Source organism: Trachypithecus francoisi, unplaced genomic scaffold, assembly GCF_009764315.1.
Source record: "Trachypithecus francoisi isolate TF-2019V2 unplaced genomic scaffold, Tfra_2.0 Lachesis_group3, whole genome shotgun sequence".
Lineage (NCBI taxonomy): Eukaryota > Metazoa > Chordata > Mammalia > Primates > Cercopithecidae > Trachypithecus > Trachypithecus francoisi.
In genome coordinates this window covers 34,001,258-34,028,091 of record NW_022681468.1, presented here as the reverse complement: position 1 = coordinate 34,028,091, position 26,834 = coordinate 34,001,258, and the positions used below count along the sequence as shown (strand labels likewise).

General features: G+C 44.8%; 2 protein-coding genes across 22 annotated transcripts in view; both read right to left on the bottom strand.

Moving 5' to 3' along the window:
- Window positions 1–242: 242 nt before the first annotated feature.
- Window positions 243–26,834, bottom strand: part of NUMB (NUMB endocytic adaptor protein) — a 191,942-nt gene continuing 165,350 nt past the window's right edge. For 14 of the 21 annotated variants that reach the window (XM_033187534.1, XM_033187541.1, XM_033187538.1 and 11 more), the window contains 6 exons: window positions 17,627–17,767; window positions 12,227–12,431; window positions 8,938–9,231; window positions 7,232–7,378; window positions 4,212–4,355; window positions 243–2,317 (listed from right to left, as the gene is read on the bottom strand). In XM_033187534.1, the coding sequence (XP_033043425.1) occupies window positions 1,602–2,317; window positions 4,212–4,355; window positions 7,232–7,378; window positions 8,938–9,231; window positions 12,227–12,431; window positions 17,627–17,767 (1,647 nt within the window). In that variant the 3' untranslated portion in view covers window positions 243–1,601. The remainder of the gene's footprint in view (window positions 2,318–4,211; window positions 4,356–7,231; window positions 7,379–8,937; window positions 9,232–12,226; window positions 12,432–17,626; window positions 17,768–26,834) is intronic. The other 7 variants (XM_033187544.1, XM_033187550.1, XM_033187551.1 and 4 more) reach the window with 3 other exon arrangements.
- LOC117069365 (bromodomain-containing protein 2-like) lies at window positions 18,780–22,469 on the bottom strand. Its single transcript, XM_033187526.1, has one exon. It carries the CDS (start codon window positions 21,777–21,779, stop codon window positions 19,383–19,385), a length of 2,397 nt encoding a protein of 798 aa, XP_033043417.1. The 5' UTR covers window positions 21,780–22,469; the 3' UTR covers window positions 18,780–19,382.

Sequence of the window (26,834 nt, the reverse complement as noted above, 5' to 3'; positions counted from 1 at the left end):
TAGGTGAAGTCCATGCTGCTGTTCCAGACCACACTTTGAGCAGCAAGAATCTGACTTTAGAGATATACTCAGGATTAACTTAAAGTATGAATGAAAATATGAATCTTAAGGGTATTTTTCTAGTCACTAAACTAGGGATTTGCAGCAGCAGTAGAATGGAGAGAGAGTAAGACCAAAAGAATGAAAAGTAAATTCATTTACTAATAAAGGAAAGGGGAAAGAATAGCCCTTCATGGGCAAAAGCTTCTACCACGAACATTTATTTTTGTTAAAGCAGATTATAAATTTTCATCAGTACAAATATATATAACTTACATTTGATTGTAAGGCCAACGTTCAAAAGTAAAAATGAGATGAGCTCTCTTATTGTTATCCGAGGTCAAGAGGCTGCAACTGTCAAGGGGATGTTCTCACCGAAAGGGGGTTTGGGAGAAGAGGACACACACAAAGCTAATAAAACCAGAATCCCCATCCCCACAAAACTCATGGGAACAAAATTTAAAGGATAAAACAAAACCCACCAAGACCCATATTACAAACCAATATGGTAACCTGTGTTCCCTTATGGTATGATTATGTCATGTTACCTTAGTGTTAAAGGATTAACATAAGGAAATTGCAATATATAAAAGATACATTCTCTATAGAGCATATTTAGATTGATTCCATTAAAATAATGACATTAGAATTCCATCATAGGTTTAAAACCAGGACAATACTGCTTTTCCTTTATTTAAAAAAAACTACAACCTAATGACTGTATTGGTCATAAGGATGATTGTTGTTGCAATGTGCTACTTACAATGAAGGATAGAAAACAAGCTAGGGATCCTGTCTGCAGCTTCCAGCCTTTCCTCTTTTTATTTCAGTAGGCATCAATGATAAATCAATCTTATATACAATTTCTTACAACTAACCCCTTTACCTTTGGCAAGATTACTTACAACTCATACAACTTTTTAATATCTGAGAACTATTTAAAATATTCTAAATGCATAAAAATAAAGATTTTGGCTTTTGATATATATAATATTTATTGTTACTCAAAATGGAAGCTCAACTTCTCCCCCAAAATATAGCTCTGCTGGGCAGTTGCTGATATGCCCTCCTGGGAATTCTGGCAGCATAGCTTGCCTCTCTCTTCCCTAGCCTAAGCACAAACCACCCTGTTCTTTCTTGATCTCTAATACAGGCCACTACTGAAAGGAGGCAGGTGAATGGCCTGAAAAACAAAGGGAGACTGCTTTGCTTCCTGTTGTGTTTTATATTTCAGTAAATGTGCTTTGAATATAGATTCTTGTTCAGATACTTTGCCTCTCTGTTGCCAGAGATTTGTAAGGGGATGAGGGAAGAGGGAGTACAGAAAGCAACATTTCCTTGACTTCTTTAGCCTAATTGCAAGGCAGCTTTTCTCTAGGAATGCTTTTTCCCACATCTTTCAAAATCACCCCTCACAGTACTCTGGACCTGGACTTGTTCCTTGGGACCTTTGGGATTAGTGAAAAGAGTACTAATCAGGAGACAAAGTCTGTTTTGCTCCTTTGACCTCTATCCCCTGCTCCCTGTCTGGTATGGACAAGATACATAGCCATAGGGATTGCTTAAAGTTCAATTTCAAACGTCTTCTGTAAGTCACTGGAGAAAGGGTTGGTAGGGGAGGGATTAGTACGCTGCTTGGATTTGTTTTCTAATGCAGCCCACTGGGCTTCAAAAGGATCCACCGGGCAGGTGCCTGTAGGAACCTCTGTATGCTTGTCTGCTGAGGCCAACCTGCCATCATCTACACCATTGAAAGCTGCAGAACCGTTGAGGTGCTGAGCAGGAGGCTTAAAGAAGGGACTGGTGGTAGCAATGCTTGCTTCGTAGTGAGGGAATGTCTGCTGCCTGACCAGGCTGGGTGACTGATGGGGGTGGGCAGCCTGAGGGTGGCCTGCAGTGCCAAATACGTTGGCCACCATCTGGGAGGGAGTGATGCCCACCACAGGCACATTAGGGGCTGGATAGGGCATTCCATTGGCCACAGGATAGGACTGGGCAGGGACAAAGGCTGGCTGCAGGGCTGGGACCACACCCACTGGCACAGGCTGAGAGGTGAGGAATGCATTCCCTTGGAAAGGTGGTGCTGGCTGGGAGATGGCAGTGGGTGGAGGAGGCTGGAGAACTGGCTGCAGAGGAGCAGCTGATGCCTGGGGCTGCTGAGCCCGGACGCTCTTAGACACCTCTTCTAACCATCGGTCGGCCTCAGAGGGAGTACGTCTATGACCGGCCTGGAAGAGACCTGGAGAGGCAGCACCAGAAGATTGACCCCACTCGGTCCCTGGAACCAACAAGATGAGAGACAAAAGAATCAGTTAGGGGTATCTTTCCTCACCTTATTTGAATGATCCTAACATGTACAACATGTCACCCCAATGGGACATTTTGTGGTTTTGATAGGTAAGAGGAAAGTCTATTACCAACTGAGATTTTGTGGTAGGATGAAGAAAACTTGTCAAGACCATGCTGCTGTGTCAGACACACTGAAGCACTGTTTAGATATGGCTCAAATGCATTAAACCAAGGCAGCTGACTGATGTCAGAAACCCCTCCCTGTTGGTATGGCTCATCCACAATACAGAAACTAGCTGGTTGTGGTGGCTCGCACCTGTAATCCCGGCTACTTGTGAGGTTGAGGCAGGAGGACTACTTGAGCCCAAGAGTTCGAGGCTGCAGTGAGCTATGACTGTGCCACTGCACTCTGGCCTGGGCAACACAGTGAGCACTCTGTCTTAAAAAAAAAAAAAAAAAGCCAGGCGCGCCGAGGTGGGCGGATAACCTGAGGTCAAGAGATCGAGACTATCTTGGCCAACATGATGAAACCCCGTCTCTACTAAAAATACAAAAATTAGCTGGGCGTGGTGATATATATCTGTAATCCTAGCTACTCAGGAGGCTGAGGCAAGAGAATTGCTTGAACCTGAGAGGCAGAGGGTGCAGTGAACCAATATACTCCAGCCTGGTGACAGAGCGAGACTCTGTCTCAGAAAACAAACAAAAAAAACCTCGCTTGCACATCCTCTAAAAGGCCCAAGGCAATTCATCTTCTGCTCTAACAGAGCAAAAAGAAAATAACCAGTGACCTGGCCATATCTTGCTGGCCCCTGCCTGGCTTCCAGAAATATGTTGTCTTTGTGGTGAACTGCCTTTATTACTATGTTAAAACCTTTTGAGGCCAGGCGTGGTGGCTCACACCTATAATCCCAGCACTTTTAGAGGCCAAGGCGGGTGGATCACGAGGTCAGGAGTTCAAAACCAGCCTGGCCAACATGGTGAAACCCCATTTCTGCTAGAAGTACAAAAATTAGTTGGGCATGGTGGGATGCACCTGTAGTCCCAGCTACTCGGGAGGCTGAGGCAGGAGAGTTGCTTGAACCCTAGAGATGGAGGTTGCAGTGAGCCAAGATCGTGCCACTGCACTCCAGCCTGGGTGACAGAACAATACTCCGTCCCCCAAAAAAAAAAAAAAATTTTTGGTTATTATAATTAATAGATTTTTTTACAGAAAAACTAGAAGGCACAAAAAAGCAAAAATGAAGTGCTTTTTGTAACACTTTTTGTAGGCCTCCTCTTTCTACAGGCATGTCTGCACATCACCAAATCCAGTGATGGATTTTCTGAGGTGGGGCCCTGGAATCTGCTTTTTTTCTGTTTTCTTTTTTTGAGACAGAGTATTGCTCTGGCGCCCAGGCTGGAGTGCAGTGGCGCAATCTTGGCTTACCGCAACCTCCGTCTCCTGGGTTCAAGCGATTCTCCTGCCTCAGCCTCAAGTAGCTGGGACTAGACTATACGTGCATGCCACCACGCCTGGCTAAATAGAGACAGGGTTTCACCATGTTGGCCAGGATGGTCTCAATCTCCTGACCTCGTGATCCACCCACCTCGGCCTCCCAAAGTGCTGAGATTATAGGCATGAGTCACCACGCCTAGCCGGAATCTGTATTTTATAAAAGCTCTGTGGATGGTTTGGTTCCACAGTCCTAATGACTATCAGTCTGATCTCTTTTGTTCTCCTTCACCATCCTTTCTTATGTAAGCGGCTTATCTCCAGGAGGGAACATAGGTTTCCTGAAAGGATTCCTCCCTAGTTCCCACTCAGCTAACTGGCTGAGTTTTAGAACCAGGGTCACTTATCTGATCCCAGAAATCCTCAACACCATCTGTGGCCACCTTACCCGAACATGTGGCTGCAATTTCCTTGTTAGCATCAGGGGCATGGGCCCAAGGGTTGGTTTCACGCACAGGCATTGCTACGGGTGCTAGAGCAGTATGGGCTGGCTTAGCAGCAAGCACATGGAAGGCTGAGTCAGTGCCATTAGCTACAATGGGAGCAGACAACATCAATGGAGTTAATTCATGCAGGGTGTACAAGTGATCCCTTGGAGCTGCGTCAGTCAAGTGAATGTACAATACTGGTGGAATGGAGAGAGAGAAGAGTTGATGTTTGGGAAAACCATGATATCTTGGATTGGATGTACATACCATTAGGCAAAGAAGGAATTTTTAAATGGTTGTATAGTAAAGTCAAATGACTGTCCTAGGAAAATATGTGCATGGGGAGAGGGGAAATGAAACCTACAACAACAATTTCAAATTAAGGTGAACAGAGCTGCTCTGTCTTAGGAGTAGCAAAAAATATCTAACTATTCTAAATATAGCTTAGCCTTTGGCATAATGAAGTAGGTACAGCATTTCCCTCTTCTTCACTTTTCCAAAAGGTCAAATTATGTTAACAATAATACTGGTTAAAAATAGGCCAGGCGTGGTGGCTCACGCCTGTAATTCCAGCACTTTGGGAGGCTGAGGTGGGTGGATCACCTGAGGTCAGGAGTTCGAGACCAGCCTGGCTAGCATGGCGAAACCCCGTCTCTACTAAAAATACAAAAATTAGCTGGGCGTGGCGGCGTGCACTTGTAATCCTAGCTACTAGGGAGGCTGAGGCAGGAGAATCGCTTGAACCCGGGAGGCGGAGGTTGCAGTGAACCGGGATCACACCACTGCACCCCAGCCTGGGCAACAGAGTAAGACTCCATCTCAAAAAAAAAAAAAAAATTACTCCTTGTTTCCTTTTCAAAAGTTAAAATGTGTACATGATTCATTATTATGTGCTAGTCATTAAGCTAATATTTTACATGCATCATTTCATTTAATTCTCTCGAAAACCCCATGAGTCTGGTATTATCCCCCTATTACAGATGAGAAATCAAAGTTGGTATGTTTTCATTTGCTTGATAAATTTGTAATTTGCTACAGAATTAATTTCAACTTTTTACAAAGATGTTTTTCCCCCCGTGATGTTTACAATATCACAAAGTACCTACTATTCTTTCCTTATCTCCCCTTATTAAAATCTGCAAACGCTTGTTCCTTTTATTCCAGATATCTATATTAGTTTCTACTCCTTAGCCCAACTCCCAATAACATTTAGTATGGTGTAGACAAGCACCTTCCCCTGACCTACAATATAATTATGTCCTTTTCAGGACTGGACAGCCATGCCTATGGTGTTGGTACTATATATATATATTTGAGATGGGGTCTTGCTCTTGTCACCCAGGCTGGAGTGCAATGATCTCGGCTCACTGCAACCTCTGGCTCCCAGGTTCAAGCGATTCTCCTGCCTCAGCCTCCCAAATAGCTGAGATTACAGGTGCCTGCCACCACGCCCAGCTAACTTTTATATTTTCGGTAGAGACGGGGTTTCATCATGTTGGCTGGCTAGGCTGGTCTTGAACTCCTGACCTCCAGTGATCTGCCTGCCTCAGCCTCCCAAAGTGTTGGGATTATAGGCGTGAGCCACTGCGCCTGGCCGGTGTTGGTACTATTTACCTTGGGTTTGTCTAAAAGACTGCCTTTGCTTTTTGGTTGGCAAAAAAAATTTTTTTTCACCTAGAAACTGGGAGCCCTTCAAAGGCAGGGAAAGGAAACTGAAATATTCAATTGTGTGCACTTAGTGCCTTGTAGGCAGGCAGAATCAGCAGAATGTAATGGGTACTATATTCAGGAAGACCTGAGTTTAAATCCTGTCTGTATGATCTGGGCAATTTACTTATTCTCTCTGAGCCTCTTTTTTTTTTTTTTTTTTTTTTCCATCTGTAACACCTACCTCACAGGGTTGTTGTGGGGATTAAATGAAATAATGCATGAATACCTACCACAATGTGGCAAGCAATGTGTAAGTGCTCAATAAATTGTGCCTATTATTACTGGTATTATAAATGTTTGTTAGATGACATGAAAAGTCATTTGGTATACATGACTATGAAGGTTTATTAAAAAGAAAAAGAAAAAGACCCTTGGAGGAAAAGCGTGCAGTTCTTCCAGTAGAAGCAGGGCACTATCTCCGGAGTAAAACTTTCTCTGAGCTCTCTTTCGAAAGAAACGGAGAAACAGCAATTATAGCAGCTGAAATTCTACAAGTCTGTAATTTAAGTTACATAAATTCTTTGCTGACCTCCAAGTCAATATCCACTATTTAGTATCTCTGAAAACAACTTTTAACTCTTCAATGCCACAAACGCAAATTTTAAGATACTTGTTATAGAAGATGAACTACAGAGCTCAAAGGAGTGCCTTTTTCTTTATAAGCCTCTGTGACAGGGCAGAGACTAGGTGAGTCCAGGGCTTCTCAACCTTGGCACCACTGACATTTTGGGATGGATAATCCTTTGTTGTGGGTGCTGTCCTTTACACTGAAGGATGTTTAGTGGCATTCTTGGCCTCTAACCACATACCAGTAACACCCCCAACCCCTGACTTGTAAAGCCCCAAAATGTCTCCAGACAGTGAATGACAAATTTTGCCCCTGATTGAGAACCACTACACTAAAGAAAGCATAACATTTGAACCAATTCTGATGACTACTGCTTTTGGGAAACTGGCTGGGTATGCTGATCCTTAACAGTCAAGTGGGAAATAAAATAGTAGGTTGGGACTATAGAAATTTCTTATAGAATGGGGTGAAAGATGGGCACATGCAGAATGACAAACACAGACATCTTAGAAAACAGGAAGGGAAACAAAGCACAAAGACATTGTTGAATAGAGAAATCAATGAATCTAAGACATCAAATAGAGAAATTAATGGGTCTGACCAGGTGTTGGGAAGCTCAGGATGCCAACTTACAGTTAGTGAGCAGTGTACTAAAAGTACTGGTTGTAAAGAGAACAGCTGAGCAGGTCAGAGGGCACCAACCTTGGAAGGTAGGAGATTGTGGTGCCACCACTGTCACTGGTTTGGTCATCGGAGCAGATGAGAAGGGGTCCTCAGGTGTGCTGAAGGCATTGGTGATCTGTGAGCACAGGGAGCTGATGCTCTCTGCCTCCCCTTCTACCTCTGGCACTGCAAGGCAAACAGAAAATAGCTCCAGACACAAAAATGGAATAATCCTGAAATTTGACAGTATGATGCAAGCTGGCATTTTATACAGTATCTTGTTTATGGAAAAAAGGCTCAATTAACTGTATGGCGGGGCTACAAAACCAGTTTCAAAAAATTTACTGGTCACAATTTCATTGGCTTTTCAGATGGGAAAGTATAAAATGTCAACAATTAATGTACTAAGGCACATCTTTCTCCCTTATTTCTTCATTTCCTCCTCTTATAACACTGTTGGGAATCTGTCCTTTTTGTGCCAAGATGTTTAGCTAGCCAGATCTTTCTAGAAGACATATGCAACCTGTATGCCTTCCAACACGTTCTCAAGGCTGTGATCTGAATTAGGTTCTGGAGCCTTTAGTAATTCTGTCAGGAAAATGCGTTAAAGTCTGGGACACTAGTGGATGCTTAGTGCTTTTCTCTGTAACAACTATGACAATGTCATCAATCTCATTTTTCTCCAAAGTCTCTAGTACTAAGCATATGATCTATGATAACATGAAAAAGTGAGCAGAGGTGTAGGACACTAGGGCCTTTAATCTTAATACCGACTCTAGGATACTTTTGTATCACTAAAGAAGCTAATTATGTGTGCTAAAGCTCTGTTTGCTTATCTGTAAAGAGAATAATAGTTTTTATTCCCCGTCTGCCCTAGAAGGAGACTGAGCTGAAATGAGGTACCTCAGCTGAGAGCTGAAAAGACCCTCTGTAATCATCTAGTCCAACTATTCTTTAGGCCTAGTTTCATCTGTCAGATGAACTTAACTCTGTACTTTTATACCATCAGTAGGAATGGCCTATTGAGACAGCTTCCTCATATTCTGTTATAGCAATGGCTTGACATGTCTCAGAGCGAGGTAAAATAGAGCCCACCAAAAGCACTGACCAGATCTAATACTTTAGCTACAGATTTTATGATGAGGATAGACCTATAGGGGCTGGCATAGCTGTATAGAGGCCACACAAAGGCCTGTGGGACAGTTCTGAAAGGTAATGAATATTTGTGAACAAGTCCACTGTCTGTGATGAACAACAGATCTTAGATGTACATGAGACACCTGTCTAGAGTTTCCTCCCTATGGAGCCAAACAGCCAGAAGGACAATGAGCACATATCCATTTCTTCTGCTGGTAATGCTATGTGTTTCTAAGACCTCTTTAATTAATTCCCTGCTGGGTCCCAAATGCCAGAATAAGCATAGAAACTTGAGACCCTTGATGTTTGGAAGCAGGTTGGCTGAGAGGCAGTGAATACTCTTACATCGAGACAAACCACAAATCTTGACGCTTAGGCTAGAAATTCCACAATGGCTCTGATGCCTGTTTGTTGAAGAGAAATTATGGATTCACATCCCCCTCCATGGACCTTAGTTTTCCCACTATGGGAAATGACAAAAGATACAACTATCAACCAACCTCAGGGAAAGAGGAATGCCTAGTTTAATGGGATTTGTGTCTTCATGGGAAGTGATGAGAATGCTTCAGTGCTCGAGTACCCAGTGAGTCAGGTAGATGCTACATTACCTGCATTTTTAATGGGGAAATCAGTCTTCCTCTGCATAGTGGAAGGCAACTCATTGATGCGTAGGGATAGTTGGCGTTTAAAGGGTGACATCTTCTGGCTAAGAGCAGGAAATCCTCGGAAAGAGCCTTGGCGAGCAAGCTGTTCAATTGGAGCATGCCGGCGTGGGATGGCATGAGGATTGTTCATCTCCAGAGAGGTCGTGGCATCAGAAGTAGGAGAGGTGGGAGAGGATGGGGATGGAGCAGTGTTGCCAGGGGCCACTGATGAACCAACGACTATCTTATCTGTTTCAGCTCAAGAAAATAAAGAGAATGAAGACCTTAGCAATGTCTTCAAATAATTTGAGTTTACAGAGCTGACAAATGTGAAAGCCCTCTAGGTCCTTTTACCCATTTCCTTAATGTCTCTTAAAAGATAAGTTAGAAGTAGGGTTCAGATCCATTTTTCAGACAGATAAAAGGCTTAGTAACGTACCATATATCACATAGCATATCTACTAAGAAATGTTAGATCTTTTATTCTCATTCAGTGATTTATAAATTAAGACTGTGAACAAGATCTTAAAAACTCAGTTCCTATGAATTCCTAATACGTGGTCTTTTAAAGAATGATTCATGATTTTCAATGCTTGTGAGTTAGGGGAGGAGAACTTTGGGAACTGCAGCATTAGAAAGGTCTAAATAAGCATAAGTTTAACCATGTATCTTTGATTAGGTGTCAAAGAATGTCATACGTAACAGTCTTTATTTATTTACTGTTTGAGATTGAGTTTCGCTCTTTTTGCCCAGGCTGGAGTGCAATGGCATGATCTTGGCTCACTGCAACCTCCACCTCCCAGGTTCAAGTGATTCTCCTGCCTCAGCCTCCCAAGTAGCTGGGATTATAGGTGCATGCCACCACACCCAACTAATTTTGTGTTTTTAATAGACACAAGGTTTCATCATGTTGACCAGGCTGGTCATGAACTCCTGACCTCAGGTGATGCACCTGCCTCGGCCTCCCAAAGTGCTGGGATTACAAGCGTGAGCCACCACGCCCAACCTAAAGCAGTCTTTAAATCATGCATTTGTGGTTCATTTGAATAAAAGCATGCAGTAGTAACATTTTGAACTGGATTAAATTTGATTAAATATAAGACTGTGGGTACCAGTTGAGTCTCATTCTGATTGTGACAAATCTCAACCACCAACTCTCACAATCCTTTGTAGATCTTGGGACTCAATCTCTTTGCAGTTGCTGTACATAACAATGAATATTATTTGGTGGTATTAAAGAACATGCTTAATTAGTGAATAGTCTGAAGACCACTAAAGCATATTAAATAACAGTAATACGGGTTAAATTTTCTAGTACAGATAGCATGATGTTTTCGCCCTTTGACTTTCTGGTGCAAATATTTACAAGAAATGAAAAAAAATCACTATCAATAATTTCATTTCAAATAAAAATATGTATGCTTTTTTTTGGAGGGGGGTTAAGAATTAGAGCTGTTTGGGTCAGTATTTTAGTCAATGCTGCTATCCAAAAGGGCTGGCTTAAGGCCAGGTGCAGTGGCTCACACCTGTAATCCCAACACTTTGGGAGGCCAAAGCAGGCAGATCAACTGAGGTCAGGAGTTCGAGACCAGCCTGGCCCATCTTTACTAAAAATACAAACATTAGCTGGGTGTGGTAGCATGCACCTGTAATCCCAGCTGCTCAAGAGGCTGAGGCAGGAGAACTGCTTGAACCCAGGAGGTGGAGGCTGCAGTCAGTGGAGACTGCACCATTACATTCCAGCCTGGGCAACAGAACTAGACTCTGTCTCAAAAAAAAAAAAGAAAAAAAAACCCAAATCAAACCAAAACAACAACAAAAAAAGACTAGTTTAGAACTAAAAGGTTATAGTAAAAAAATTATCATATATATATATATTTGTTTGTTTTTAAGAGACAGGGTTTTACTGTTACCCAGGAGTGCAGTGGCATGATCACAGCTCACTGTAACCTTGTACTCCTGGGCTCCAGCAATCCTCTGGTCTCAGCCTCCCAAGCAGCTAGGGTTATGGATGTGCACCACCAAATATGGATAATTAATTTTTTTTTTTTTTTTTAGGGATAGGGTCTATGTTGCCCAGTCTGGTCACAAACTCCTGGCCTCAAGTGATCTTTCCTCCTCAGCCTCCTTAAGTATTGAGATTATAGCTGTGAGCCACTATACCTGGCCTCAAAATTATATTAATGTCTATTAGTTAACCTGAATTGTTTGTGCTTGTCTTGTTGGTTTTAACCCTACTTATATACAAGAATGCAAAAATATTTTCTTTTCTTTTTTTTTTTTTTTTTGAGGCAGAGTCTCACTCTGTCGCCGGGGCTGGAGTGCAGTGGCCGGATCTCAGCTCACTGCAAGCTCCGCCTCCTGGGTTTCCGCCATTCTCCTGCCTCAGCCTCCCCAGTAGCTGGGACTACAGGCGCCCGCCACCTCACCCGGCTAGTTTTTTGTATTTTTAGTAGAGATGGGGTTTCACCGTGTTAGCCAGGATGGTCTCGATCTCCTGACCTCGTGATCCGCCCGTCTCGGCCTCCCAAAGTGCTAGGATTACAGGCTTGAGCCACCGCGCCCGGCCGCAAAAATATTTTCAAGCCCTATCATTTAGTTCTAAAATATACCCAACTCACATTTATAGACTGCCGACTAACTTGAATGTTTGTACAGGCATTTCTGCTGTGATGCCATGTGTACCTAAATAAAACACTCTATAAAATCATACCCTAAATTAAATTAACAGAGCTATGGGAAAAAGAGTTATAGGCTTACCTCTCAAAATCTATAGACTTTTGTGACTAGAAAGCACTAAAAACCAGCAATAATCTCATATAAGCAGTATTACTGTTAAATCTCTCTGCTAGCATCATAGTCCGTGGATGCTTTGCAGCCTTAAGCCCTGGGACCTGCGCTGCTTTCTTTAAGATGCAGGTACTTACTTCATTTGCTTCTCATAGAGATCAGATGCATCAGAATTAAAAAGGTATTTCAGGATGGAAGGAAGGGGGTAAGAGATGTCTCTGCAGCTTCTTCAACTGCACTCTGATTCCTCAGATAGCTTACTATAATGGAGTAAATATTTTTGAAGCCATTAAACTAGCCACTCGAAAGGAAGCAGTTTTTAAGATTTTCAGCTTTGTTATAAGGTTTTATATTGCTAAGGGTTCTCTTTGATTATGAGAAAACTTATCCCTGGTAGCTTCAAAATAATACTTTGTTGGGAAAAACTGCATTCCATAAATACACACTGTAGAACAGATTGTACCTTTCTTGGCATCTTGCATTTGTTTCATGATCTCCTCTCTTTCTGCTTGTTCAGTGGCTGTTGTGATACGGAATGATCCTTCTCTTGTAAAAGTGGTTCGACTAGCATCAAAAGTAGCAGTCACTCCACACTCCTTCTCCCGCTTCTGCTTGCGCTCTAAACAGGCTGCAAAAGCACAGCCTACTGCATGGCTCAACCTTTCACCCTGTAGAGAGCAGGTTTTAAAAGCTTTTCAGAATTACAAGACTAACAATTACATACAAATAAGTCCTTTTTTTTTGTTTTTGAGACAGAGTCTTGTTATTACCCAGGCTGGAGTGCAGTGGCGCAGTCTCTGCTCACTGCAATCTCTGCCTCCGGGCTCAAATAATTCTCGTGCCTCAGCCTCCTGAGTAGATGGGACTATAATCCCGCACCACCACACTTGGCTAATTTTTGTATTTTTATTAGAGATGGGGTTTTGCTATGTCGGGCAGGCTGGTCTCCAACTCCTGGCCTCAAGTGGTCTACCCGCTTCAACCTCCCAAAGTGCTGGGATTACAGGCGTGAGCTACCTACCACACTCGGCCCAAATAAGTCTGTTTTTATGAAAGCAAGATGTTGCAAATTCCAACTTAAAATTGTTTTAATATATTCATATGCCAAATTAATTTAAATGAATACATTTTCTTAGGTAGTGCTTATGATGGTTCGGTTCACTGTTACAAGCCTTGAAGTAAAGTGATAACCAGCAACCTGTGCTTTTGCAAGCAGCCATGGAGAACTCTTTATCACTTAGGCTCTGTCATGTCAGCCCTGGCCAACAGCTTAGAAGACTCTATGCAAGGTTTCAAGCCTTGACATGCAAGCTTCTAGTTGCCTTTTGGGGAAGGAGAGGGAATATTTACCAGCCATTTCTAAGAAACTACTGCAAAGGCCAAGGCATATTTCAGGAGCTTAATGCAGTGTTAGTATGTCTAGGAAAAAAAGGTGCAAACTTAAAACTTCTGATAAAGAAATACAATTCCAGTGATTAAAAAGGAATGCGGCTGGGCATGGTGGCTCACATCTGTAATCCCAGCACTTTGGGAGGCCGAGGTGGGCAGATTGCTTGAGCCCAGGAGTTTGAGACCAGCCTGGATAATACAGTGAGACCCTGTCTCTAACAAAAAAGAAAAAGAAAATTAGGCCAGGTGGGATGGCTCACACCTGTAATCCCAGCACTTTGGGAGGCCGAGGTGGGTGGATCATGAGGTCAGGAGTTCAAGACCAGCCTGGCTGACACAGCAAAACCCCATCTCTACTAAAAACACAAAAATTAGCCGGGCATGGTGGCGGGTGCCCGTAATCCCAGCTACTTGGGAGACTGAGACAGGAGAATTGCTTGAAGTTGGGAAGTAGAGGTTGCTGTGAGCTTAGATGGCACCACTGCACTCCAGCCTGGGCAATGAGAGCGAAACTCTGTCTCAAAAAATAAATAAAAATAAAAATAAAGGCCGGGTGCAGTGGCTCAAGCCTGTAATCCCAGCACTTTGGGAGGCTGAGGTGGGCGGATCACCTGAGGTCAGGAGTTCGAGACCAGCCTGACCAACATGGAGAAACCCTGTCTCTACTAAAAATACAAAATTAGTCAGGCATGATGGCGCATGCCTGTAATCCCAGCTACTCGGGAGGCTGAGGCAGGAGAATCACTTGAACTCAACCCGGGAGGTGGAGGTTGTGGTGAGCCAAGATCGTGCCACTGCACTCCAGCCTGGGGAACAGGAGCAAAACTCTGTCTCAAAAAAAATAATAATTAAAAAAATAATAATAATAATAAAAAGAAAAGAAAATTAGTCGAGTGTGATGGTGGTGTGTGTCTGTGGTCCTACTTGGGAGGTGGGAGGATCGCTTAAGCTTACAGTAAGCTGTAATTGTGCCACTGCACTCCAGCCCGGGTGACATAGTGAGACCCTGTTTCAAAAAACACTAACAACGAGACAAATGCTTTGCTGTCTCCCCTTTCTGAATCCTCCCTCTAAGCAACCCTCCTCATTTATGGCCCTCAGTGCTTTTAGGTTTTCCCCCATACCTTTCCTATCTTCCTCTAGCTCTCTTTAATTCCCAACTCTACCTCCCAACCAAACACAGGCAAAAGCGAAAGCATGTTTTCATCCACACTGTCTACTTATAAAAGAATTAAGCAGGCCGGGCGTGGTGGCTCAAGCCTGTAATCCCAGCACTTTGGGAGGCCGAGATGGGCGGAGCACGAGGTCGGGAGATCGAGACCATCCTGGCTAATACGGTGAAACCCCGTCTCTACTAAAAATTACAAAAAACTAGCTGGGCGAGGTGGCGGGCGCCTGTAGTCCCAGCTACTCGGGAGGCTGAGGCAGGAGAATGGCGTAAACCTGGGGGGCGGAGCTTGCAGTGAGCTGAGATCCGGCCACTGCACTCCAGCCTGGGCGACACAGCGAGACTCCGTCTCAAAAAAAAGAATTAAGCAGATAAAACTGATTTATGTGTGGGAGGAGTGGAGGACGTACGTATATGAACAAAACACTGCTTTATATAGATACACTGGATTACCCAGAGTCAATTTAATAAATTTAATGGATTATTTTTAGCAGGGTTATCTGTATTTTAAACCATTTTGCTAATTGTGGAATAAAAAATCTAGAGATGGTATAACTGTTGGCATCATTCACAGTGAGAAGAGATATTTGGGAACAGGAAGTCTTTTGTGGTATTCTCAAAATCACACCACGTAGGCAGCTGCTCCTACACACGGCTCTGAACAAGTCGTTTCACTGGATTTTGCATGACAGTATTAGTTATCATAAGGACAGGTAGAGGTTTAAAATGCTTTATGTCCCTAAGATTTTACTACCTTTGACTACTTTTTACTTTTTTAAAACTTTTAAACTTTTAAAAAAAACTTTTGACTACTTAAAGACTGATAGAATTACTCTATGAATCCACATGAGTTTCCATCTAACTTCCCAGTAGGACGATATTAGGCCAGATGTTAAAGCATGAAACAGGAGTACTGAAAGATTCTTCGAATGTGTTTGCATTTGAACGCAGCTCTATTATAAGGACAGAGCTACAAGTCAAGGAAGCTTATTCTTTCTCCTAGGCCTAGGGCAGAAGTTGTTGCAGAGTGACCTCATCCCCAACCAACAGCATCATCTGGGAACTTTAAGTGCAAATTCTGAAGTCCCAATCCCAAACTCACTGAATGAAAAATGCTGGAGACGGGGCCCAGCAATCTATGTTTTAAAACAAGTCCTCCAGGTGATTTTGATACAGTAGAACTATTGGCCTAGGAGATTCAAACAGCCTGCCAGGCCATGATTTGACAATAAAATGGTTTTTAAATTAGTGTCTGGAAACTCTTGAACTCCAGATTTTTAAAGTGTAGTGATAGCAAAATATAATAAATTTGTGGTTTACTTAGGGTCTGAGAAACAGAGGACAAAAGCATAGTTCAGTTACTTCAACTCATTTTCAAAGCACCAGTGTCAAACCAAGGAAGAACAGCTTAAACATTACTAGCTAAAATTTTTGGAGTAATGTGGGCCAGACCCTATGCTAAGTGTGCTTATACTCATTATCCAATTTAGTATTCACAACCACTTTCTCCATTTATAGAAGTGTATACCAAGACAGAGAATGTTAAGTAACTTGCCCCAAATGCCACAGCTAGTAAGAACCAGAATCAGAACTGGAACCCATATCTGACTCAGAGCCTGAGTTCTTAGCATTTGTTTACACCAGTGTCTCAAAGATCTTTAAACAATTTTGGTCAATTTTTAGAGCATGGCCACTACTTATCTTCCAGATTAAACTTTGGCAAGAGCTTTACTCACCTGTAACCTCTGCCTCCTGGGTTCAAGCGATTCTCGTGCCTCAGTCTCCTGAATAACTGGGATTACAGGCACCCGCCACCATGGCCAGCTAATTTTTGTATTTTTAGTAGAGACAGGGTTTCATCATGTTGGCCAGGCTGGTCTTGAACTCCCAACCTCAAGTGATCTGCCCACCTCGACCTCCCAAAGTGCTAGGATTACAGGCATGAGCCACCGGGCCTGGCCTATTTTTGTTTTATTTTTGAGATGGCGTCTTACTCTGTCATCCAGGCTGGAGTTCAGTGGCACAATCTTGGCTCACTGCAACCTCTGCCTCCTGGTTCAAGTGATTCTCCTGAGTCAGTCTCCCAAGTAGCTGGGATTACAGACGTGCGCCACCACACCTGGCTAATTTTTGCATTTTTAGTAGAGACAGGGTTTTACCATGTTGGCCAGACTGGTCTTGAACCCTTGACCTCAGGTGATCTGCCCACCTCAGCCTCCCAAAGTGCTGAGATTACAGGTGTGAGCCACCATACCCAGCCAGTATTTCTTCTTTTTTTTAGACGGAGGCTTACTCTGTTGCCCAGGATGGAGTCAGTGACGCAATCTCAGCTCACTGTAACCTCCGCCTCCCGGATTCAAGCAATCCTTCTGCCTCAGCCTCCCGAGTAGCTGGGACTACAGGCATGTGCCACCATGCCTGGCTAATTTTTTTGTATTTTTAGTAGAGACGGGGGTTTCACCATATTGGCCAGGCTGGTCTTGAACTCCTGACCTCGTGATCCGCCTGCCTCGGCCTCCTAAAGTGCTGGGATTACAGGTGTGAGCCACCGTGCCTGGCCAGTATTTCTGTTTTTATAATAGTTGAAAGTATACTCCACTCAGTTTTTTTTTTTTTTTGGAGACAAGGTCTCACTCTGTCACCCAGGCTGGAGTATAATGGCACGATGACTCACTGTAGCCTCCAACACGTAGTCTCAAGTGATCTGCTCGCCTCAGCCTCCCAAGGCATGTAGCATGTAGCTAGGACTACATGCATGTGCCACCATGCCTGGCTAATTTTTTAACTTTGTGAAGATGAGGTCTTGCCACGTAACCCAGGTTGGTTTCCAACTTGTGGTCTCAAGTGATCCTCCCGCCCTGGCCAAAGTGCTGGGATTATAGGGGTGAGCCATCAGGCCCAGCCAAGTTCTTTCATTTGTAGTAGTCTCTTTGCAAATACATTTTTAATACCATACCCATATGTGTTAGCAAACAAATACATTTAAGAACCCTGAAAATACTTCCAATAATTAAAAGTTTCAAATAAAGTTTAGCAACCACTATCACCAGACCATTTTTACCTTCCTTTAATGATCTTTGGTTTCAGCCAATCATTTTGTTCAGTGAGTTGCAACTCCCGGGGTTACACCAACAGTGTAAAATATTTGAATAAAAGGAGCTGAAAGTAGGCTAGTTTAGGCACTTCCAAGAGCAGCTGTAGCAGCACATACTTGTTAAAAATGTAGTAGAAACCGCTTGGCTGAGCAAACCCAGAAAGAGCCCAGCTGAGAATACTCATCATGAAATACGTATTTGTTGGACTCACTGTGTCCTTGACAGCCATGAAGCAGTGACAGATCCAGCGACGAGTGGTGCCATCACGACATATGTAAGAAAAGGCTCTATCAAAGTTCCTATCTGGGGCACAGAAAGAAACTTTCTCTATCGTCTGGTCAACTATGAGGTCCTAGAAAATAGGACACACAAAGAAAGACTTATGAGGTTATTTGAGCTTCTCAGAACACAGGATGTTCATTTCATGATGCACAATCCATACATCTGATACAACTAGGCTATGGAATAGCTAGATCTGTGTCCAGCAGTTTAAATACTGAGAATTGGACTTAGCAGCAGATATCCTAAGAGGCACTTTGCCCAGATACCTCTCTCATCTACATGTTCTAAAGCATATGCTTGTTGATTCTAGTTTTACATCTCTTTCATGGTAGATCCCACATTCAACAATATATGTAAATCAGTATCTTTAATCCTTTGGGTTTATTTCCAAATATAAGCAAATACATATAATAGTCATGTTTATGCTACCTTCGTTACACAATGAACACTACACACATACACACACAGTTCTGCGCCTTGCTTTTTCACATTAGATATACCCTATCCAGTGAATTTACTTCAGATACTATATTTTTCAGGTGTGGAATTTCCATGTTTTTCTTTTCTTTTTTTTTTTGGACAGTCTCGCTTTGTCACCCGGGCTGGAATGCAGTGGCGCGATCTTGGCTCACTGTAACCTCTGCCTCCAGGGTTCAAGCAATTCTTCTGCCTCAGCCTCCCGAGTAACTGGGACTACAGACGTGTGCCACCACACCCGGCTAATTTTTTGTGTTTTTAGTAGAGATAGGTTTCACTGTGTTAGCCAGGATGGTCTCAATCTCCTGACCTCATGATCCACCTGCCTCGGCCTCCCAAAGTGCTGGGATTACAGGTGTGAGCCACCGCTCCGAGCCATTTGTTTCTTTTTCATAGTTTCTATTCTCTGCCAAGATTTCTATCTCTTCATTCAATATGAACATATTTCCTTTCTGTCACTGAGTATAGTTATAATCCCTACTATACACTATTTTCATTTCTGTTAAGGTAGCACTCTACTTCAATGTACCATTTTCTGTACTAGTTGTGGTGATGCTATAAATACAAAACAAAATAATGACTCAAAGACAAGAGATGTTTATTTCTTTTTTTTTGAATAATATTTTCTTTATTTACAAGTTAGAATCAACAAAGACAGTCCAGGGGACCAAATGGGGAGATGACTGAAACCCCCAGGGCCCCAAATGGAGCGGAAGGAAAAAGGGAAACCAGAGTAGAAAAAAAAAGTCAACGTAAAAAAAGAGCTCCCCCTTCTTCCCTCCCCGTGGAGGCTGAGGGGACCATGGCCCCACCCTTCCCCCCAGCCTTACCTAGCTTAAAATAAATTAGAACAAACAACTTCAAAACAGGGCCCTTAGAAGTGAATAGGGCAGCTATGGCCTCAGGTAACTCTAGATCAGGGCTTTGCACATTCTCACCCTTGCCCTGCCCCATTTTGAATGGGGGCTCTGTGTCCAAGAGATCACTCCCCAATGGGGCTAAGAATTCAATGTTATTTTGTCCATGTCCCTCCTTCAGTAAATCTCCCTGCATCCCTCCCCCACTGCAGAGCCAGCTCTCCTAGAGGGGGGTGGGGAGGGGTGTGTGAGATGAAGAAGTGTCACAGCAAAGGGGGAAGGGGCAGGTGGGGCAGGGTGGTCTAGGGGTCCGGTCCTGCGGAGCCTTCCTGCCCCATCTGGCCTGACCCCTTAGCCTGAGTCTGAATCACTGGTGTCTGAAGAGGAGGACGATGAAGAGGAGGAGCTGGAATCTGAGCTGGAGCTGGAAGCGCTAAGGCGTGACACTGCTACTTGCTGTGCAGAGGATGACTCTGTTTTCTCACTCACTTTCTTGGGGGGCTTTTTAGTGGAATTGAGCTGTCCGCTGACATCTTGTAACCGCTTTTCTAATTCCCGCTTTTTCTCCAAAGCTAGTTCCTCCTTTGTCTTTCCCACAGGCTTCTTAATGGTGTAGGGCTTCCGAGGTTTCTTACGCAGGCAGGAAAGGACATAGCGCTCAAGCTCTCTAAGTGTGGATGGCTTGAGTGTTTCAAAATCAATCTCGATCTCTTCTGGGTTTGAATCACGTAAAGAGGGCTCCCTGGCTTGGATTATATGCACAACTCGGCCCAGCTTCTCCCCAGGTAATTTGTTGATGTCCAGGCTCAGCTGCCGCTTCTCATCGTAACTCATGGGCCTGCTCTCTTCCTCCTCCTCTGAATCATAACCTGTAGGCAGGGCAGGTGGGGCTGTCTTCGTGGCCTTTTTGGGGAGCTTGGTGCCACTTCCTCCAGAAGGTCCAAAGCCAGAAAGGCCTAAAGCAGCACTGCCACCCCCACTGCCACTTGCTTTCTTGGACTTCTTGGGCTGAGGTGGGCGGGGTGCCCGAGGCCCCTTGTCATCTTCATCGGCCCCAGCTCGGCCTCGATGCTTCTCTGCCTTCCGTTTCTTCTTTTTCTCTTTTTTCTCTCTTTTCCTCTTGGGCTTAGATATTGGACCTTGGGACAGAGCAGCCAGTTGTTCCTGTACTGCCCGAAGCTGTTCCTGTAGTTCTGCTAAGCGATGAGCCCTTTCTTCCTCCGAATCTGAGCTTTCACTCTCTTCTTCTTCCTCCTCGTCCTCCTCCTCCTCTTCCTCAGAGGAGCTCTCACTGCTACTTTCCTCACTGGAGGACTCTGAAGATGATTTGGCCAAACCAGGGGGCATGGCAGTAGAGACTGGTAAAGGCCCTGGTTCCAGTGGTTCATCTGGCATCTTGGCATAACGGAACTCAAATACATCCTGTAGCTTTCGTGCCATTGCCACAACATCGTGATCTGGGGGATTGTACTTATAGCAGTTGGAGAACATAAGCCGTACATCAGCAGCAAACTGCTGTGCATCCCGGTAATCACGGTTCTCCATCTTCCGCTTGACAGTGCTGAGGTCCATGGGGTGCTTAATGATGTCATGGTAGTCATGCAGGCCAAGTGTAGAAGCATCCACTGGTTTATAGAAAGGCCAAGCATAGGCAGCATGCTTCTTATAGAGTAACTCCTTCAAAATGCCATTGCAATGTTTTAATTGTTCTGAAAGCTTTCCTTTCCTAGAGCTATGGTGTTGTTGCTGAGAGTCAGGCAAGTCTTTGCGTGGGGGCTTGATGGGGCGACCACTCTCTCTACGCATAGGGGGAAGCCGTGCTGCCTTAGGCTCAAGACTCCCAGGAGGGCTAGCTGGAGAACCAGGAGCCAGGATGGCTGTAGGTGTAGGGATGGTAGTATCTGCTTTCCGCTTTACGCCTTTTTTCTTGGCAAGGGGCTGGGCTGGAGGAGCTGCAGTAACAGCAAGGAGTTGGGGTCCAGCAGAGTGCAGGGACTTGAGAAGTGGAGAGGAAATGACTGATGGGTGGGGAATGTTGAGGACAGTGGTAGGTATCTCAGGTGGGGGAGTATACAGGGCTGTCTGTGACACAGAAGAAACAGCAGGCACCTGATGGGCACTGGTAACACTGCCCTGGAGCGCTGCCAACTTGGCCCCCTTCTTGTGGCTGTTCTTAGGGATGGTCACCACCAGTTCCTGCTCTTCTTGTGGCATTGATGCAACTTTCTGTAGGAAGATCTTTTCCAGCGTTTGTGCCATTAGGACAATATCAGTGGGCTTGTTGTAAATATAACAGTTGGTGAACATGGTATTAAAATCTTGCATACACTCTGAGGCAGCCCAATAATAATAGTTTTCAAGTCTCCTCTTAATAGTACCCATGTCCATAGGCTGTTTTATAATTTTGTGATAATCCGGTAGACCCAGTTTGACAGCATCCACAGGCTGCCAGAATGGCCATGCGAACTGATGTTTCCACAGAGCCTTCATCACTACCTTGTGTAGGTATTGCAGCTGGTTGGTAACTCGTCCTGGCTTTTTGGGATTGGACACCTCCGGGGGTGGTGGGTTGGCAGGGGTCAGTTGCAAAGCAGGCACCGATGCCATTGTGGGGCTCTCAAATCCCTCATACAAGAGAGAGGGTTTTCGAATCCTTTTCCCTGGTGCCGCTGCTTCTGGGCCCAGCCCCAGTAACCCTACATTCCCTTCCCCAGGGAGCTGCTTGTGAGGGGTCACGTTTTGCAGCATCTTGACCGCAGGGAACCGGCGCTGCCCTCAGCCGCGGAAAGTCCGGGTGGCCTCGGTTCCCCTCACCGCCCGGTCCAGCATAACCCGGTAAGTATGGGGGAGACTGTTCCTTTTGGGCCTCCAGGCAACAAACCCCCTGCCTGACCGGCACGAAAGCAGTCCCTTTGGGGCCTCTCGGAGAGCTCCAGGCAGCTTGGCGCGCTCTGCAGATGGCCGACAGCAAGAAAATGGCGGCGGCCTCCGCTGAGGCGGGAGACTGAGGGACTGACTCTTCAAAGGACGGTCTCCGATCTCAGACACCGTCATCAATATAGCCCGCTGTTGGTCTGCAGGGATCCCCTCTTCTTGTCGGGAGCCTACGGGGCGGACGAGGTCCCGTTTCGATCTCGGATGGAGGCGAATGAACACGAAAAGTGGTTTAGGGAGCCGCTGCCTCCATCTTTGAAATCCTCTTGAGGGCGGAGTAGAAGGGGAGGACAGACTCCGAGGATTGGGCGGGGCCCGAAAAAGGGGAGCTTCAGGGGCTTCTATGGGGTCTGTACTGTCCGCTGGGACCAGTCATAGGCCTGGACGAAGGCCATTTCCAAGCGGATGGAGGTGGGTTGTAATGGCGGCCCCGGACGACTCGAAGGCTCTGTATCGGTAGGCAGAATCCTCCAGGTCATCCTAGAGGATGCTCCACTCCAGCGCGAAATTGCGCCGCCGAGCCCCGCGCCAGCCCTTTATATATAGGCGGGGAGGAGGAGCTTCGCCGCTCATGCGCGCCACCCCGCTCGAAATTTCCCCCACCCTCTCCGCGCGCGCTCGCTCACGCGGGTGAAGAAGCTGAGTCGAAGGGGAAGGACCACCTCTCCGCGGGAGCTTTTTCTATTGGCCAGTCGCAACGATGACGTCATAAACTTCATCTCCAAGGTGTCAGTCACCAGGCAGAAGAGTGCCGCAGAGACCCACAGGGAAGTGGCAACCCGTCACATTTCCAAGCCAACTGGCTGAGCTGTGGTCCGCCGAATCCAGGCAAAGAGGATGGTTGGAAGGGGTGCGGAAGCCATCACTCCAGAGCCTCCAGCACCCTCTCCCTGCCTCCCCTTCCAACAAAGTCTTCCCAGGCTTCCATGCACAGCACAACTGGAGACTGCCAAGCTCGGGCAGGTCGTGCCATTCGTAGCTCCTCCATTGGCCAGACCGGCAGGGAAACGGGAGGGGTCGCGTGGGCGTAGTCTGCCTGGGCCTGCCAAGGGTGTGGCCGCAAGACGCCCGGCGGGTCGTGGTTCTCCGCGGTAAGGCAGCTGCAGCGAAGAATCTGGATCCTAAAACCTTCCGGGGGGCCTCCAAAGTTGCCCTCGGCTTGGTACGGGGTATGTAATCCGGGGTGACAACCCCCCCGGAAAACGAAGCCGTGTTGGGGGAGGGGGCGTAGCCCCCAGCCCCAAGAGATGTTTATTTCTTGGTCAAACAATGAAGGAGGGAACTTAAAATCTGTCTGCTAATTTCAATATCTGAGTCATCTTGAAGTTGGGTCTTTATTGATTGTTATTTTCATAAGAATAAGTCAGACTTGTCTGTTTTGTTGTATGCTGAGTAACTGCATTGTAGACATTGTGACTGTTGTATGTGGAGAGTCTGGACTCCATTATATTCCTTGGAAGTGTTACGTTTTTGGTTTTATCAGGTAGCTTATTTGATTATACGCAAATGGAAAACTATCTTTTGAACAGCACCTCAGACATCAGGGTGTTTTTGTTCTTTTTTTGAGACTGCCTCGCTCCATCATCCAGGCTGGAGTGCAGTGGCACAATCACTGCTTACTGTAACCTCAACTCCTGCGCTCAAGCGATCCTCCCGCCTCAGCCTCCCAAGTAGCTAGGACTACAGGTGCATGTCACCATACATAGGTAATCAAGTATCAGTTTTTATATCCTTAGTTGGGCTATTTGGAGTCTGCCTTGAATCTACATGGCTAAAGGGGCAGAGATTAGGGCAGAATTTATGAACAGAATTTGGGACAGAATTACTCCTTTTTGGCTTATTTCCAGGATTCTCTTTTTACTTTCTTCTTTTGAGACAGTCTTGCTCTGTCGCCCAGGCCGCTGGAGTGCAATGGCGCAATCTCAGCTTACTGCAACCTCTGCCTTCCAGGTTCAAGTGACTCTCCTGCCTCAGCCTCCCAAGTAGCTGGAACCACAGGCACATACCACCATGCCCAGCCAACTTTTTGTATTTTTAGGAGAGACAGGGTTTTGGCATGTTGGCCAGGCTGGTCTCGAACTACTGGCCTCAAGTGATCCACCCGCCTTGGCCTCCCAAAGTGCTGGGATTACAGGTGTGAGCCACCACGCCCAGCCTTTTTACCTTCTAGTGGCTATTGTTGCCTCAAATTCTGTCTTCTGAAATTTAGGAGGCTGAGGCAGGTGGATCACTGGAGGTCAGGAGTTCAAGACCAGCCTGGCCAACATGGTGAAACTCCGTCTCTACCAAAAATACAAAAATTCTCTGGGTGTGCTGGCGGGTGCCTGTAATCCCAACTACTTGGGAGGCTGAGGCAGGAGAATTGCTTGAACCCAGGAGGCGGAGGTTGCAGTGAGCCAAGATCGCACCATTGCACTCCAGCCTGGGCGACAGAGCCAGACTCCATCTCAAAAAACAAACAAACAAAAAAATTATGTCTTTTGGTTTTTAAGACCAAAAGACTAAATGTTTCTCACTGAAGTTAGAGCTACCCTATATGGTACCGACTAGGGCCTATCCTTAAGCTAGAAGCTGTGAAATGGGAAATCACCCAATACAATTTCCTTCTTCTAAGTGTCGGCTTCTCTCTAGAATCTATCTGTTTGGGTTATTTTCTAGTGCCTTTGAATAACTGGGTTATTTTGTTTAGAATTTACAGTTGTTTGCTAGAGGGTCAGTCCAACAGAAGCTCTATTTAGCTATTGCTGGAAGTGAAACACACTGAACAGTCATTTTAAAACTTGTTTTTCTAATGTTTTTCTTTGTAACATAAATTTCATTTCCACATTTCCATTTGCAATTCATTTATCTCTTTTTCTTTCTTTCTTTTTTTTTTTTTTGAGACGGAGTCTCGCTCTGCCGCCCAGGCTGGAGTGCAGTGGCCGGATCTCAGCTCACTGCAAGCTCCGCCTCCTGGGTTCACGCCATTCTCCTGCCTCAGCCTCCCATGTAGCTGGGACTACAGGCGTCCGCCACCTCGCCCGGCTAGTTTTTTGTATTTTTTAGTAGAGACGGGGTTTCACCGTGTTAGCCAGGATGGACTCGATCTCCTGACCTCGTGATCCGCCCGTCTCGGCCTCCCAAAGTGCTGGGATTACAGGCTTGAGCCACCGCGCCCGGCCTCTCTTTTTCTTTCTTTTTTTTTTTTTTGATACAGAGTCTTGCTCTGTTGCCCAGGCTGGAGTGCAGTGGTGCGTTCTTGGCTCACTTCAAGCTCTGCCTCCCAGGTTCATGCCATTCTCTGGCCTCAGCCTCCTGAGTAGCTGGGACTACAGGCGCCTGCCACCACGCCCAGCTAATTTTTTGTATTTTTAGTAGAGATGAGGTTTCACCGTGTTAGCCAGGATGGTCTTGATCTCTTGACCTCGTGATCTGCCTGCCTCGGCCTCCCAAAGTGCTGGGATTACAGGCATGAGCCACTGCACCCGGCCATTCATTTATCTCTTTTTCTAAGAAACTAAGAATTACTATACTCAAGTAGGAACACTAGGCTGAGTGCGGTAGATCATACCTGTAATCCCAGCACTTTGGGGTGCTGAGGTGGGAAGATTGCTTGAGCCCAGGGTTTTGAAACCAGCCTGGGCAACATAGTGAGACCCCATCTCTAAAAAAAGAAAAAAAAATCTGGGCCATGGTGGTGTGTGCCTGCAGTCCCAGCTACTTGAGAGGCTGAGGTTGCAGGATCCCTTGAGTCTAGGAGACTGAGGCTGCAGTGAGCTATGTCTGTGCCACTGTACTCCAGCCTGGGTGACAGTGTAAGACACTGTCTCAAAAAAAAAGAAAAAACAAAAAAAAGGTAGGAACACTATCAGAATCAAGATACACATGAGTTGGGAGATGGGATAGCAAGGCAATCTGACAGTTTCTTGCTCAAAGGTTAAGGGCTTCAGATTTCAGCTTCTGTTCCACAAAAATGTGTGCAGATCATGGCATGGTGTTATCACAAATACTGATGCCAACATGGTATTAGTTCCTGCTTATAGCGAAATACAAGGTGGGAAGATGGTCCCAATGGTGACAAGCTACCAATGACTACTAATTACTACTATTCAGTGTGGAAAAAACTAAACTAATGAATGCCAGTGGTGTGAGTAGCCACAAGGGGGCAATATTACTTTCCAACTATTGTATAAAACAATTAAATACATAGCTTTCAAGTGTAACAAATTTCATCCAAACACTAATGAAAACTACACAAGTTCCAAAAAATAATTAAAATGATCACTGTTTCCAACAGTAATGTACTAAAATTGAAGACTATTGCTTCTCTTGAACTTAAAAAAAAGTATGCAATGTAAGGTCAAATAACTAAAATGCAGCTATATTAAATCACTTGAAATTACCAGGCAAGTTGCCTATCAAAACTGGTTTTTACCTGCCAGACTTTCTCCCCTTTCAGTGGCATTTGAATTTTTTTTTTTAAATTATCTTCTTGTTAAATTTTTTCCTGACTTTAGGTATTCTAGGAAATTTTAATTAATAATTAAATGTCCTTATATAACACCTTATGCTTTCTAGGGGTAGATCTGTGTGTCTATTCTTATTTAGGCATTTAGGATCACTGTTTCTCAAATGCAAAATGCTACCTATGATTTGAGATATTATTTGGATTCTAAGTAAATGTTAACCAAAGAGCCATTTACTAGTCCTTGAGATGTCACTTAAATTGAGTTGAGTCAAAAGCCAGGTTAATTAGTTCAAATATCATTTTCTTAAAGTAGTGTTTTCTTCAGAGCAAGAAGAAATTTCAGATGTGGAGTCCATCTGTTTTTAATTTTAAAATATGGTAGAAGGATAGTCTATCATCTTTTATGTCAAATTTGTGAGAGT

What these genes read in the sequence shown, in the direction of transcription:
- LOC117069365 (XM_033187526.1), bottom strand. Translation starts at nt 21,779, where the DNA reads ATGCTGCAAAACGTGACCCCTCACAAGCAGCTCCCTGGGGAAGGGAAT.